Here is a 17,250-nt window from a genome sequence, read left to right as displayed (position 1 = left end):
TATAGAAGTACCACCCCATAAAATTGTATTACAAACTAAGCATATTTTCAGAACCAGAATAAGTATCTTACTTTAACTGTATATCTATGGCTATCACATTTTTAACAGTTTAACTATAATTTAGTAATTGACCTTTGATCTTTATAGAATGAACATAGTACTTGAACTAATTGTGCTAATTTTAAATCTGAAAGGATTAGCAAGCTGGGGTCTGGCAATGATTTTGAAGTGTTTTTCCAAAGACTTGGAATTGCTTCAGGCAGAGCACGGTACACTAAAAATTGGGTAAGTCTAAATTAATGAGTTCTTAAGTATTAAGTATGGGTACATTTAACAAAACTAATAAGTTTTACTTTAATAAATACCTCTGACCCTAGAGGAAGAATTGGAAAGCCAAACAGCGATGTCCTATTGGTTGTCTGTCACTGTTTTTATGGGTATGCATTCACAGTCCAGTTGGCACTCATATTGCTTTCTGCAGTATAGAACTTCCAAGATAACCATTAAGTGTATTCTGTTTTACTGATTTGGTGACTTAATATTCACTTCATCATTAAAGTTAGTGAGAATTATCTTGGACTCATCTTTCTCTAGTTTCTCTCAAAATTCATCCAAATCAGCAAGACCTGACAAATATTTGGATTTTTGCCTGTTATATTGTAGTTCAGATCATTAAATAAACATCAGATCACTGAAAAATTGGCATAATACAACAAAATCGTAAATAATTTTCCATACCCTTCCTTGTTGTGAAAGATTAATTTTTAGTTTTAGGTTTTAAATGTGTTTTTTATAAAATCTCAAGTAGTTTTATGAAAGCTCATAGCTAGAGATTTTTGATTCTTATGTTCAAACTACTATTAAGTTCTATTTTACAGTCTTTTGTACATTTGTTTCCTAATCCTTACTTTCTTCAATATTTGCAAGTAATAAATTACATTTCTCATATTTTGTTTTTCAGATTTGTATTAGTAAGAGAAAGTGTCATAGTTATGTTCTTATTTAGGTTTGATAGCTGTGATGAAACACCGTGACCAAATCAACTTGGGCAGGACTGTACAATATTGAAGGAAGCCAGGGCAGGGACCTCTAGGCAGGAGCTGATTTAGAGGCCATTGAGCAATGCTGCTTTCTGACTTGCTTGTTCTGACTTGCTCAGTCCAAGGATGGCACCACTCACAATGGTTTGGACCCTTACCCAATAATCATTAATTAATAAAATGTCTTACAGATTTGTTTACAGCCTGACCTTATGGATGCATTTTCTCAACTCAAGTTCCCTTCTCTTAGACGGCTCTAACTTGCGCCAAGTTGACATAATACAATTATTAAAATATAAGTGAGACTGTATTTAAGTTGATTTCAAACAGGGATATAGTTTGAGGGGAAATCTATTAGACCCAACTCTGACTTCCTATTGTGCACCAATCCTAAAGCCACCCAGCATTGAACTTTTGTATAATTTTTTACTCATTCCTAAGTTATTTGCCCCCAGCCAGGGATCTTTCGGGGTTAAGAAGTTATATGGGTTCATGCGGGGATTTTGATGAAAATAGATACATTTGACATATAAGAAACTAAAACAGCCAAAGTTCAGATGACTACCAAACATTCTTGGTAATGAATTTTGGACTAAGAATGAAACTCTTCCCTCATTAATAATGCCCGAGTCTCCGTCTCTTCAGCCTGATAATAAATAGCATGTTCTTTATATCAGTGACAGAGGAGCATATTGAGAAAAGGTGAGGAGACATTAATCAGCAGCTCACTGTGTGAAAAGTCCTTGGTTTGCATATATGTGGCTTTCTTGTACCTCACTGAGCATCACTTCCCTCTTATTTGTGTTTCTCAGTTCTCCACTGTGGTCCTTGCTGCTTGGTTTCTCTACTTGCAGCAGGCTGCTTCTCAGATGTTTTTCTGTGGAATTTTCAGTGGTAAATTTGACATAGTCACCTATATTCTAGTCTGTACTATTGCTTCAATTGTCTAATAATTCCTCATCTCTCTTCTTGAATCATTTCTCTTCTAACGCAACATTGTATATAGTCTATTCTTTGGATTCTCAACACATCTGACAACTCTCTTTAGTGTCTCCCAAAGAATATTTTCAGGTTTTTTTTTTTGTAGCATGTCTACACGTGTTTTCATTTGCCCATAGCTAAAGTAGCAGAATTCTAAGTTCCCAAGTTTACACGGTTCCTGTTCACCAGTGATCAACCTTAATAATGTGCAGAGTAAATGCCATGTTGTGGGTCTTATGGACTATCTTACAAGAGATGTATTTTATTTCTTCCTCCTAGAAAACAGACAAAGTCAGAAGCTATCCACTCTACCACAGTGTCTATGAAACATACGAGTTAGTGGAAAACTTTTATGATCCAGCCTTTAAATATCACCTCGCTGTGGCCCAGGTTCGAGGAGGGATGGCGTTTGAACTGGCCAATTCTCTAGTGCTTCCTTTTGACTGTCAAGATTATGCAATAGCTCTGAAAAAGTATGCTGAAAATATCTACAACATTTCAATGAACCACCCGCAAGAGATGAAGGAATACTCGGTATCATTTGGTAGGTTGCAATTTATCTTTCACATTCAATCTTGTGTTTTCAATGATTTCTCATCATTGTTTCTATTGCACTTGATAAGTCTTTTTTCCTAAAATACCTTTTAAAAGCATAGATGTGTTAAAATATAAAAAGACCTCATAAAATACAAAATGGCTTCCTGTGTTATTTGCACATTTTGAACTGTACAGAAGCCACGCATTTTTCTTTTACTGAAATGGGGTTTGCATACCTTGCACTGGCTGATGTTAGACTCTCGAATGGAGGTGCTGCACCTGCTCTAGCTTTCTGAGTGCTGAGACTGTAGGCATTGCCAACTTACTTGCTTTAGAAACCATGTTCTCAAAGCTTTTGCTAATTTGAATTTCCATTTCAGATTCACTGTTTTCTGCAGTAAATAATTTTACAGAGATTGCATCTGAGTTCAACAAAAAACTTCAAGGCTTGGATAAAAGCAAGTATGTCATATATTAAATTATATCCATATGAGATAATTATGTCTAATATATGTGAATAAGTATACAATAAAAATAACACTACTTTACATTTTTGTTGCAGAAATAGCTTTGGAAATTCTTTCCTGTTTTCTGTCTTCACTCTAATGCATCTTGTTGAGGGTTCTGTAGCATCCAGAGATTTTAGTTCTTACATGAGTTGGAACTGGACCACAGTGCCTCCTTCCTGCCAGCCTATTACATACCACTTTCCTACTTTAGTACTGACTCTAACATGTTTTGGTTTCTCTTGTTCTTTATTTCATCCCCTGTGCATCATAATCCAACTAGATTCTTTTGTTCTTGGAGCAATCTTCTTTCTACTTATGCTCAAAGTCATTATATGCATACTCATATGATCCTTTCCAATTCCAGTAAAAAAAATAGTTTCAGGAATAAAAAATACTGATAAATCATTTTTTTCAGAAGTGCTGAACAAATAGGAATAATTCTGTGTAAAGCCGATACCATAAGCCAAATTTGATAAATGCTGCAATGTTTACTGTTTAATTGTAAAATTATAAACGTTGCCAAACAAATCCTTAGTTTATAAAATGGAGTCATAACCCTGTATAATGTTCAGGATTTCTCTGAAGTAAAACTTACTATAAAAGCTTTTACAAGAGTGAGGAACTATAATTATTATTAACACTAATATAAAATGAAAATCTTGATAAATTAATGGATAAAACTATTTATTAAAACTATAACATTCACTAATTATATCATAACATAGTTAGAATACTGTATTCCATAATTAATGATTGAGCTATTTGGGGGTTGATGGTAGATTTTTAATTGCATTAACTCACTTTTATTAACAATGATAACTTCCTATATCAACCCTATAATCTCCCTTAAGAATATGAACTCAAGGTAGGCGGATCTCTGTGAGTTCGAGACCAGCCTGGTCTACAAGAGCTAGTTCCAGGACAGGCTCCAAAACCACAGAGAAACCCTGTCTCGAAAAACCAAAAAAAAAAAAGAAAAAAAAAAAAAAAAAAAAAAAAAAAAAAAAAAGAATATGAACTCAGTAATAGTGAGTTTGCTACATGATGTTTGAATACTGAAAAAAATACAAATTAAGAATTATATATTTGACAAATTTATTTTAAACAATAAGGATATTATATATTGTCATGTATTTAATATTTTTAATTTTCATAAAGTTATATTAGTAGATTTTCACATTTCAATGTTTTTGTTAATTTCTTGAGTATACTGTTAAGTTCTCTAAGGTGAAAAAGAGCTTGACAATAATTATAAACATAGGCTTAATTCTCATCTTCCTGCGCATCAAAGTTATTGTCATGTGTTACCACCAGCTTCCTACTATTTCATAACTCATGTTTTATTTGGGTAGTATTTTATTGGATTTCTGATATTTGAGAATTATGCATGCTAATATCCTTTTTATTACTTTTATTTTTTTTATTTTATAATGTAATTAAATCATTCCTACCCTCTCATTCCTCTCTCCAATCCCTTTACACCCTTTTTTTCTCTTTCAGAATTCATGCTCTCATTTGTCACTAATTATTGTTTACAATAGTTCTAAATAAATAAGTACAACCTGCTCAGTCTATGTTATGTTTCTGGTATTCTTAATTTGCATATTACAATGATTTAAAATGCATTAGTGAGTTTGATTTTATTACAGACTTATAGTTTGCCAGGTAGTGTTCATAGCTTCCTGAAGGAATAACTTTATTAATTTCTGTTTTAGCCCCATGTCACTGAGAATTATGAATGACCAGCTGATGTATCTGGAACGTGCATTCATTGATCCTTTAGGGTTACCAGGCAGGCCTTTCTACAGGTGAGGAAAAAAAATATTTTCTAGTATAGTATCACTTTGTGTAAAAAAAAAATCATGGCTTATTTATTTTTAATGTTCAAAATATTTTTAGTGAGTTAATTTTACTGTACACAGATTTAGGTTCTGTAAAATATGTTTGTTTCAAGTATGAACATTTTGTCCTTCGTTCCTGTTTCATTCACTGCTCTAAGAACCCAGTCCCCTTGTCCTCTCTAACTGGTTTCTTCGTTCCTCCAGTGTTCTTTCTGTACTTTACTGGTCTTTAAGGAATTCTAGGCCCCACAATTAAAGTGAGCGTAATTTATCCTTCTGTGTATGGTTGATTTTGATTAACATGATGATCGCTAGTTGCATCTATTTTCCAGAAAACAGCATAATTACATTCTTCTTGGTTGCTGGACAAAATGCCATTGTTTTTCAGACATACATACACACATACATATACATATACATATACATATATATATATATATATATATATATAAATTTTATATTAATTCACTGACAGCTAACTAGGCTAGTCCTATGAGCTGTAATATAAATAGTGCTACAATAAGCACTGGAATGCATTTATCTCAGCCATAGATAGAGAATCCTTCAGGCACGTTCATATTTATCCCTATAGTAATTGTTCTAAGTACACCGCAACCGTTACTGTATAAATGTTCCCTTCCCCATACTTTCTCACCAGCATTTGTTTATGTTTGTTGGTTACTGGAGAGATATGGAATACCAAGGCGTTTTAATTGAAATTTCCCTGATAAATATCCAGTAAACATATAAAAAGTAATTTTTTATTTTTTATTATTTATTTATGTTTTATCTTGTGAGACCAGTATGTTTATTTCGTTTGCTCATTTATTGACTGTGTTGTTTGGGTTTAGGTGTTAAATGAGTGTATTCTTTATATACTCTAGATAAAAATCCTCTGTCAGATGTTTAACTAATGAAGGTATTCTCCAACTTCATCAATATTCTCTTCATTTGGATTTTCTCTACTGCACAGAACTTTTAAATTTTCCTTGAGTCATATTTGGCAATTCTTGGCATTATTTATTAGCAACTGGAGTCCTTTTCAAATATCTTTGTCTATACCTATACCTTGAAATATTTCCCTTATATTTATTATTATCAGGGTTTCAGGTCTTACATTATGGTTGTTGATTCATTATAAACTGCTTGTTGTGAGCCGGGCGGTGGTGGCGCACGCCTTTAATCCCAGCACTCGGGAGGCAGAGGCAGGAGGATCTCTGGGAGTTCGAGGCCAGCCTGGTCTACAAGAGCTAGTTCCGGGACAGGCACCAAAGCTACAGAGAAACCCTGTCTCGAAAAACCAAAAAAAAAAAAAATGCTTGTTGTGTAGGGTGAGAGACAGGGATATAGTTTTATTCTTTTTATCTAGTTTACTTAGCCATTTGCTTTTTCTCAATGAATATTTTTGACATATTTTTAAATGCGAGGTTTTGTTTCTGGTTCATCTCTTGTGTCCCATTTATCCATGGATTGTTTTGTGGACTCTGTAGTGTGACTTGAAATTAAGTACTATGATACCTCGAGAATTATTCTTTTTACTCAGAATCATTCTGAAGTGTTGAAAACTGTGGTAGTTAATCTTAGAGTTGAGTTGATGAGCTTTAGAATCACCTGAGAGACAAACCTCTGGGTGTGAGGTTGTTAACAGAGATGTTTAACCAATTCAAGAGCACACATACTTAGCTTAGGTATCATCATGACACAGGGTCTGGATGGAATGAAGGGGGACTGTAATTGGATCATCAGCATTCATGTCTCTGTTTCCTGACTATGAATGCAATGTGCTCAGCTGCCCACACTTCTGTTGTCATTAGTTCCGCACCATAGCAGACTTTGTTAGCATTCAGGCATTATGCTGGTCTGCCCTCTGTCACCTGGCTGCATGCACTTGCTAGTACTCAGGCAGTACTCTGACGCACTCAGGGTCCTGACAACATCAGCTGCATCACTACAGCTATGCTCGCTTTTAAAAGGTCGGTCACCTGCCTCCTCTCTCTCTGCCCCTCTCTGTCTCTCTGTCATGCTGACTCTCTCTGTCTCTCAGCTACTCTGTCTCTGTCTACTTTGTCTCTCTGTCTGTCTCTCTCTCTCTGCTTCCATCTCTCTTTGTCTCTCTTTACTCTCTTCTGCTGCTCCTGTCTGCAGAAGTAAGTCTCCCCCTTCCCCTCCCTTTTTTCCCATTCTTTTCCCCTAATAAAAAAACTCTCCAAGTGAGCTCTGTTACATGATGACTTCCCTCCCTCTTCCTCTCTCTCTCTCTCTCTTTGTTTTTTAAATTATAACACACTGTAATCTTAAATTGTGAGACAAAATATTCCATTCTTTCCTTATGCTGATTTTGGGAGGTATTTTGTCACAGCAAGGAAAATGTGAGTAATACAGGAAACTTGTGTTGAGCGTGGGTTGCTGTTGTGATATCTCACTGAGGCTGATGGTCCTTTGGAATTAGTTTGAAGGTTGAATGTGGGAGAGTTTGGGAATCAAGCCTTAAAGTAAGCACACTTTATTGAGCCTATCTGATAAGGGTTGGAAATACTAGAATGCTGGGGGGAATATGGAGACTAGCTGTTTAGCTCACCAGTTTTAGGGGAGCAAGAAGACTCTACTAGAACCTGGGCCAAGTGTATTTGTGTTTATTCTAATAAAGAATGAGAAGAATCTGACATTATTCTGATAGGCCAGTAGTTCTCAAACTGTGAGTCCTGACCACTTTGGAGTTTGAAGGATCCTTTCATTGGGACCACTTATCAGATATCCTGCATATGAGATATTTACATTTTGATTCACAAGAGAATATTATGTTAACCCTTATATAGTATGGATCCATCTTACCAAAAGAATAAAAGGTTGAACCTAGTGCACAGTAGGCTGGTTACAAGCATGATGTCATGATGTGTCTTAACAAGGAGGATAATGTAAAGTTCATCACGTACTGGCAATGCACTTGGAGACTACTTCATTTATCAATTATTTTCTTCTCAGATGATTTTTCTCCTCTGAGAACACTGTTATCAACATTATACAGTTTATTTTCAGTGATTATAAAAGGTGTACGTCACCATTTTAAAACCTTAAAACAGTTCTCAATGGCTATCCTTACTGTTATTTGTTTAGCTCTGAAGCACTTTGAGTTGTCCATTAAAAGAAAAAATCAATGTGCCTGAGGATTATAAAAGTTTAGGTAACAAGTGAATAAGTAAGAAAATAAGGAGTATGCAGTTTGAATATAATGCCCTCATTCTCTTGCATATTGTTTGTGCAACGAATGGACAGAAATCTGTTTTTTAAAACAGGCATATCATCTACGCTCCAAGCAGCCACAACAAGTATGCAGGAGAGTCATTCCCAGGCATTTATGATGCTCTTTTTGATATTGAGAGCAAAGCAGACCCTTCTAAAGCCTGGAGAGAAGTGAAGAGACAGATTTCTATTGCAGCCTTCACGGTGCAAGCTGCAGCAGAGACTTTGAGAGAAGTAGCCTAAGGGTACTTCAGAGAGTCCATATTTGGTAGGTATAATATTATTGGAAGAACCTATATAGAAAAATAAATATATGACATTTTATGGTTATGTGTAATATCTGTATGTGTATATATGCATATATTTCTTTTATTTTTCCTTATGGATCAAAAAAGAAAAATGGAAAATTTTATTTTATAATTGTGGAATTTATTTATGAAATTTGAAGTTCAATGGTTAAGTGATTAAAACTAAGGTGAACAACTGAATATAACAACTCATTTACCTGGCATCATCAGATAATTATCAGAAATCTAATACAGCATCTAACTCAGTCATTTCAATGTAAACCAGCACTAGTTCATGTCACACCTGTGACAGTGTACAAGGGTGCTCTGCCCATAGGCTTAGGTGTTGCCTGGCCATCAAACCTCAAAGGTTCATTTAAGACACAGTAGCTGAAATCATACCACAAGGGCATGTGCTCAGCTATGTTCATATCAGCATTATTTGTCATAACTGGAACCTGGAAACCACCTAAATGCACCCTACCCTACCAAAGAATGGATAAGGAAAATGTGGTACATTTGCACAATGGAGTACTACACAGCAGAAAAAAATAATGACATCTTGAAATTTGCAGGAAAATGGATGGATCTAGGTAACATCATATTGAACGAAGTAACCCAGAGCCCGAAAGACAAATATAATATGTACTCACTCATAAGTGTCTTTTAGACATCCTACAATTCATAATCACAGAGAACCTGGACAACAAAGAGAACCCTAAGAGAGACATACATGGATCTAATCTATGTTGGAAGTAGAAAAATGCAAGATCTCTTGAGTAAATTGGGGGCATGGGGACCATGGGAGAGGGTTGAAGGGTAGGGGAGAGGAAAAGAGGAAAGCAGTGAAAAATATATAGCTCAATAAAAGCAATTTACAAAAAGACACAGTAACTGATGATTTCTTGTCTTTCCATAGTTCTAGTAAACCTCATTACTCTGTATTATAAAACATAACTATTTATAGACTTAATAAACATTTTATTTTTACTAATACTATGTACAGCATACATGTACAATTATTAATCAAACATTTGTATTTTGCAGTGCTCGTCTTTTCTATTTGCCTTTGAATTATTCCTGTAATTCATCAGATTTCTTATGGCACTACACAAACTGGAGTAATGTCATATTTATCAGTAAGGGTTGAACAAAGAAAAAAATCGCATAGTTATCTGAACAAGCAGAGACATCAGAAAGAATCACAAGTTATGTCAGTATTGATTCTTTGTATCACTGGCATCAGAAAAGTAAAGGGATGTTTAGATATGTATACAAGCTATAAGTCACTATACTGACTATCTCTATCTTCCCAGATACTCATCACCTTTCTACCCATCCAACTTCATGGATGCTCTCTCTCTCAAAAAAAAATAGAAATAAATTCCCAAACCAAAATTCAAAACAAACAAACAAGCAAAAATACTAATAAGGCAAAAATGTGGAATTGTGTTAGCATGCAAAAGCCCTGCACATGTCCAAGGCAAATATCTCCCAGATGGGAGCAGAGAATGTGAAAACAAAGACCCATCTGTAACCAAGGAGATATTTATTTGCAATTGATACCTGCTAAGAAGGGAAAATCAGTTTGCTCCAATACCATGTCACTGAGTCTATCAATCATACTCCAGGGCAGGCCACAGGTCCAGGAGTAGTTGGCCAAAGCAATCAGAGTCCATGTTTTCCTTTATCCATTTTTTGCTTTGATTTTAATTATTTTTCCTATTCAAGGCAATTCTAAGAGACAAGGTACCCATATTAGAGAGAGAAAGCAAGCGAGTGAGAAAGAGAGAGAGAGAGAGAGAGAGAGAGAGAGATCATACTAGTAACTTAACAGCACACCTGAAGGAGTAAATGGCAAGAAATAATCAAAATTGGGGTTTAAATCAACAAAATAAAGCAATACAAAGAATCAATGAAACAAACAATTTTTTGAGAAAATCAATAGGATTGACAAACCCTCACTCAAATTACCTAAAGTCCAGAATATACAAATTAGCAAAATCAGAAATGAAAATTAGAAAAGACACTGAGAGATTCATAAGACATCCTTTAAAAACCTGTATTCCACCAAACCAAAAAATCTAAAAGAAATGGATAATTTTCTTTATAGGTAACATTTACCATAGATAAATCAGCATCATATAAGCAACTTAAACATATCCATAACCTCTAGTGAATAAGAAGTAGACATTAAAATCATAGAAAGTCAACTAAGTCCAGGACCAGGTGATTTTATTGCCTTATTCTACCACACTTTCAAAGAAGATATTTGCCAAGTTAGGTCACAAAATAGAAAAAGAAGGACCATTGTTCAATTTGTTTTACAAAGACTACAGCTTCCCAGACATGGGAACCAAATAAAGAACAAATAAAGAAAGAGAATAACAGACCAGTTTCCCTTATCAACATTGATTCAAATATTCTCAAAAAAATACTAACAAACTAAATCTAAGAACACATCTAAAAGGTAATCTACCATAATTAAATAGGCTTTATTCTAGAGATGCAGGGATGGTTCAACATATATACATTAATAATTGTAACATATCATATAAACAGACTGAAAGGCAAAACATACATGATCATCTCATTAAGTGCAGAAAAGGACTTTGAAGAAATGGCTTTTAAATGATAAAAGTTCTGGAGAGATTAGGAATACAAAGAACATACCTCAATATACTAAAGATTGTTTCCAAGTAGTCTAAAGCCAGCATCGGATTACATGAAGAGAAATTCAAAGCAATTCCACTTAAGTAAGGAACAAGACAATGTTGTCCACACTCTCCTTATCTATTTAATGTATTACTTGAAGTCTGAAATAGATCAATAACACAGCTAAAGTTGAACAAATATATACAAATTGGAAGAAAAAAATCAAAGTATAATCATTTATATATGATAAGATAGTATATGTAAGTGACCCTAAGGATTCTGTTTGGAAACCCCTATTGCTGGTACACACTTCAGCAATGGAGTTGACACAAAATTAACTCACAAAAATCAATAATATTTCTCACCTTTCACTGAAGGTGAAGAACTCATACTGGTGTCTACAGAGTGCCTTAACTCTTATATTCTATTGTGCTTGTACAAGAAAATTCTTTACATGTAGAAATGTAAACCCCAATCTAACCACAAATGCTTAGATATACAGTTGTGTCCTGGCCTGTAGAATACTAGTACAGTGATGACTCAAAGTTTGTCTGATTTGAGTTAAGATCTACACCTCAAGCTGGAACCCATATACACCACTGCCTTGGTGACCAAGACCCTGAGACTAGATAGCCCTGGGACCTAGAGTAAAACCAAATGCTACTGTTTTAAATAAATTAAATTTAAAAACGTAAAAACAACCAGTGTCTTGTTCAATCACCATTAGAGAAATTTCCTCCTGTAGTAAATGGGACCAAATGCAGAGACTCACTGCCAGACATTATGCAGAGAGTGAAAGAACAGAGACCTTAGAGCAGTCAGCCCTAAATGGGATGCCTCCTAAAAATCCTTGCCCTATGGGCTCAAGTAGCCTTGTACAAAGGAATCTGGGAGAGTATGAATCAGAGATGAATGAGGAAAGCAAGAAAACAAGGTCCTCTAAGTCATCACAATCTGTGCACATATGAAGTCACAGAGACTGAGGCAGCATGCACAGGCCTACATGTGTCTCATTAGATGGAGAACTCGAGCTGAAAGAAGAAGTGGACACATACCCCTTTCTCTAATTCAGAAACAATCTCTATTTGATAACCACTTTCAAGTGCAAAGTTAGTTTCATCCAAAGGAGTCTCACTGGGTAAACAAACTATTCTTAAGAGTGGACTGCACAATGATCAAGAGAAAACAAACTCAATGATTTAATTAGAGAATCCTTGCCTCATAATTTCATTTCAGGGCTATTTTTTTAAATCTTATTTTCAATATATACTATATAGATTTCTTTCACCCTCTTTTTACTATACTAGTCTTCTGCATATATATCATTGCTTTCAATTTAGTATTTTTATGGGCTTTTTCAGTGTTTGAATGAGTGGGACTCTACATCTATTTTTGGGCCTTTTTCTTCATCCCTTTTCCATCTGTTTCTTCATTTTGGGTTGTTCTGATGTACTGGCTTTGTCTTATCTTATAATACTTTATTTCATTTTATTTTATTATTAACTTTTAGAAGCCTGTTTGTTTTCTAATGAGCGATAGGAAGGGGGTGAATCCAGATGGAAGGACAGGTGAGGAGGAACTAGGAGGAGAAGAAGAAGGAATAACTATAATCAGAATATATTATGTAAAAACAATTTCTTTTTAGTATGCGTGTGTTTGTTTATTTTTCTCTAGAAAACCCTGACCTTTATAATTTCTTTTTATGTTCAACTCTGAAAAAAATATCTTTAATGTTATTTTCCTCACAGCCTCCTTTATCTGTTTGTTTCTAAGACTATAGATGATAGGGTTTAAGAAGGGTGGAACAATGGAATATAATACAGAAAGAGTCATCTCCTGAACTACTTCTGAGGTTACTGGAGTTCTTAGATACACATAGGCACCAGAAGTAAGGAACAAAGACACCACAACAATATGAGGGACACAGGTGGAAAAGGCCTTACCTTGCTCCCCTTTAACAGGAACCCTCAACACAGTTGATAATATGTGAATATATGATACAGCAATTAAGACAAAGCAGCTGCCACTGATCCCAATGGCAGACAGAAGAATTAAGAGTTTGTTATTAAAGGTGTCTGAACAGGAAAGTCTCAGTAAAGAAGGGATATCACAGAAGAACTGTGGGATCAAATTAGACTGACAGAAAGACAACTGGACGGTTTTGATAGTGTGTACACCTGCAATGACAAGAGAACTAAGTAGGGAGGCTAGTGTCCTCTGAACACAGACTTGGTGGTTCATGATCACAGGATAGAGGAGAGGCTTACAGATAGCAACATAGCGGTCATGAGCCATGACAGCAAGAAAGAGAATCTCTACACATGCGCAAAAGAAGACCAAAAAGATCTGCGCTGCACAGCCAAGCACAGAGATATTTCTGTGGCCAGTGAGAGAATTGACACAGGCATTGGGGACAGTGACAGAAACATAGCATATGTCTAAGATGGATAGGTTCCTGAGGAAGAAGTACATGGGTGTGTTCAGGGTCTGGTCAACTGTGGTAGCAATGACAATGGTAAGGTTCCCTAACAGGCTGCCCAGGTACACCAGAAGGAACAGGACACTGAGTAGGAGCCTGAGCTCATAAGTTTCAGCAAAAACCTCCAGGAGAAACTCAGTCACCAGGGTGGAATTGGTCATGGTCTCAAAGTACAAATTTATCTGTAAAAGAAAAGCAATGACAGAGAGTAACCTAAAATAATTGATAGATCACTAACATTTCTTATAATGCCCTTTACTTCTATTTTCTAAAACTGACTTTATGCATTAAAAGTCAAGCATTTATTTCTTTGATTTGCATATGTTTTTATCATGCATATTTGTTAACACACAAAGATAGCACAGTCTGCCTAGTTTTACAGTATGATGTTAAGTACTTTGAAATAGTTTCCATAATAATGTTTCCTAACTCTATTAACAACAAATATTAAATCAATTACATATGGCAAGTTTCTCTTTCCAGGTAAACTACCTGTATTTTTAGGAATGGCAAGAGAAAATCAACGCGTGGGATATATTTTTAAAATGGTGATTTTATATTTATTGTCATATATTTATTTACATATAAAGTGCATTTATATTCTATGATTATCTATATACATACACATAAACACACACACACAACAGACACACACACACACATATATCAGGAGGAATGGGGAGAGAGAGCGGAGATGAGATGCGTGGCCATAAGAGAAGAGGTTGCAAGAGAGAGAGAATGAACACCGAAGAAGAGAATGTTTAAGAAAATATCTCAGTTTTTAGAATGTCTGAGACCTTCAGAATAGGTCGTTTGCCTGGAAACTCAGGCACAGTTTAACTTGCCGGCTTAAGGAAGAATTTTCTCTTCTTGGTGAAACCTTAGGTTTTCATGAGATTCGCTCATACTAAAGATGATAATCTCGATTTCTTAAAACAAAGTATTTAGAATGTGAACAATATCTATATACATATCCACACCAACATTTGGAATATTACTTGGCTAGCTGGGTACTGGAGCAAAAACAAATTTATACATAAAACTAAACATGATACCATGCATGAAAGCTTTTATGTCCATGGGAGTTGGGGCTCCAAGCTTGATTGGACAGCAATCTACAGAATTAAATGTCATACCATGTTCTCCCAATAGTGATCAGCATACTGTTATATTCCCTAAATAATGTACAATATGAAAAATTAAGTTCTAAATTTTATACTTGTGTACAGGGGTGTTAAAGTGCATAATTTTATGCCCATGTCATTTAAAGGTAAGCTTTTCTCAGATTAATAAAATAATGTAACAACTTTTATCAAATGTCATGGTGACCACCAAAGATACTACTTAGATATGAAACATTGGTTAATTAAAAACAAAACAGCAAGAAAACAGACATAAAGCAGGTAACAATGGAATGGCAAGTGGTGAATTAGCTATAGATCACTTTTTCTTTAAAGCATATGATGCGTTAGAAATGTCAAAATACTAACAGCATGAAATGTACAAAATTTGCCTTTACTTAGTCACAGTAGTAAGCATTAACTACTTTAATCATTATTTACATAATTTATTTCATTTCCCAAAATCGTAGTAAATCATTTCTTTAAGATGCAAAGACAGGAAAACTATTCTTCCAAAATATATATTTTTATGACATCTATTGAATGTATCAGCATATCTCTATTATATTTAACAAGGGTCTATCAAGACGATAGTCTAAAATCCCCACAAATTAGTTTAGAGCAATAGTAAAGCAAGCATTGAAATTAAAACCTAAAAGTCAGTTAAAGAATACAACAGCTAACAAATAACTGACTGAAATGCAAAAGATGCAGGTTTTATCAGAAGATGACCCACCTTGCAATGGATGAGCAAAACTGGAGTCTATGGTGTGTTCAGTGTCACCTTTGGCAGCAGAGTAAGATGGCAATTTGGAAGGAGTAACTGAGCATCAGATCAGTCAGGAACATCCATAATGTTATTATGGCTACAGAAAAGGAAGTCTGGTCACCTACAAAGTGCATTCTTTCACAAAAGTCCACGATGGCCACTCAGGATAATTATATAGCATTATATTTTGGACAAAGTACAGGGTGATATTATGTTGAAACTCCACACGTTATTGAGAAGCTAGACCCAGCTGTTGTTACCAGGTGTAGCCTACAAGTATAAATGTAAATTGTCAATATCCTTGCAGAGATTTTAAAAACTCTATTTATATATTTTAAATATAAAAACAATGTTGGAATTTAAATGGCAATATAGTAAGCAGAAGCAATGCACAAGGTAATATTGTATGACATCTTTGGCAAGATTGCAAGACATCCCATCTATAAAAAAAATCATACAACTGCAGCTGAGGTGAATGGCCAGAAGGAGCAAGTGTAGCTACACAAGACTATCTTGCTTGGGGGATCTATTAGAATCGCTCTAAAAAGTTGCCTAAAAGGAGTCAAACGTCATTAAGTTACAGATACCTGTGCTTCAAATATGAGTATATCTCAATATAAAATGCAAACTAAAAGTTTTTTAAATAAATGCCACAATAGAAAGATAAGATTTTAATAATCAGCCTTCAAAATGCCCAATAGCTTACATTGCAAATAGATGTTAACAATGGTAGATGTGCACACCATGTACCAAAATGATCTCACAGAAATATATGGAAAATTCACCACAAAAGTGTTGACATAGTTATGCGCTGAATATTCTCCAGCTATAAGATTCATGAATTCTTTAGCCTGATAATCATTGATTTTGAACACAATCACATTCCGCCTTTCATCCATTTGAAGCAGCATGGATCGTCCTGTATGACACTCTTATTTCATATCTTCCACTGAACATACTAGTGGGCAATTTTCCATAGCATGTAGTCCAAAAAATAATAAGTAAAACTAAGGGACCTGGACTACCTTATTTAGATTCAGTGTGATTTGTTATTGTGTTTATTTTTGGTTTTGGATAATAATATAATTACATTTCTCCTTTACGTTTTCTCCCTTTAAACCTGTCCATCAATCTCTCTCTGTTCTTCAGATTCATGACCTGATTTCCAGATGTTATAGCCCTCATAAATGTATTCATATATACATATTTATTCCTAAGTAAACTTGTTCATTTGGTATATAATGAATTGACCATTTATCACTAAATGACCAATTTAAAACTTCACTTTAGAAACCAGTAAGCATTAATATAATTTAAATAATACAGTTTATGTTTTTCAAAATTAAATATTCATGTTTGAAAAAATAAGGTGATAATATTTAATACCTGCAGAAGTATGGAAACTATCTTACTACATCCTGAGGTTCTCAATGGGTTTTTCAAAGCTGAATATTCATAATTGTTCATTTTCAGAACTGATAAACCAATACACATGCATTCAATAACATTTCTTCACTCAAACTATTAAAAAACTGAAAAGATATTCAAGAGTATTTGGTCAACATAATATGTAGCAATGTGTTAAAATACTAATGGCAATGAATACATATACCCTTTTGATGAAATATGCCAAGTTTTTATAAGCCTAGAGCAAAGAATTAATCCTCTGGAAAGAATATAATATATTGACATGAATATAATTAAAGACATATTTATTTATAATTACATATTTTAATACATAAATATATTTTAAACTTCCAGTGAGATCTGAAGACAGGTTGAAAGTCTTTC

At 34.5% G+C, this 17,250-nt stretch overlaps 2 protein-coding genes across 7 annotated transcripts in view; one reads left to right on the top strand and one right to left on the bottom strand.

Moving 5' to 3' along the window:
* Folh1b (folate hydrolase 1B) overlaps positions 1-17,250 on the top strand; it is a 77,714-nt gene that overhangs the window by 34,673 nt on the left and 25,791 nt on the right. For 3 of the 6 annotated variants that reach the window (XM_041646101.1, XM_041646218.1, XM_041646155.1), the window contains exons 15-19: positions 195-285; positions 2,301-2,565; positions 2,939-3,020; positions 4,783-4,875; positions 8,202-8,416. In XM_041646101.1, the coding sequence (XP_041502035.1) occupies positions 195-285; positions 2,301-2,565; positions 2,939-3,020; positions 4,783-4,875; positions 8,202-8,391 (721 nt within the window). In that variant the 3' untranslated portion in view covers positions 8,392-8,416. Of the gene's footprint in view, positions 1-194; positions 286-2,300; positions 2,566-2,938; positions 3,021-4,782; positions 4,876-8,201; positions 8,807-9,010; positions 9,139-17,250 lie in introns of those variants that run through there. The other 3 variants (XM_041646271.1, XM_041646018.1, XM_041646338.1) reach the window with 3 other exon arrangements.
* LOC121444644 (olfactory receptor 14C36-like) lies at positions 12,801-13,730 on the bottom strand (the record flags this gene model as incomplete). The annotated part of the gene is made up of 1 exon (XM_041646575.1): positions 12,801-13,730. A coding segment is annotated over exon 1 (930 nt), but the record flags the coding sequence as incomplete, so codon positions are not given.

Source organism: Microtus oregoni, unplaced genomic scaffold (genome assembly GCF_018167655.1).
Source record: "Microtus oregoni isolate MIOR12 unplaced genomic scaffold, Mior012 000000F_ref0000247, whole genome shotgun sequence".
Lineage (NCBI taxonomy): Eukaryota > Metazoa > Chordata > Mammalia > Rodentia > Cricetidae > Microtus > Microtus oregoni.
This window is presented reverse-complemented; position numbering and strand designations above follow the sequence as displayed.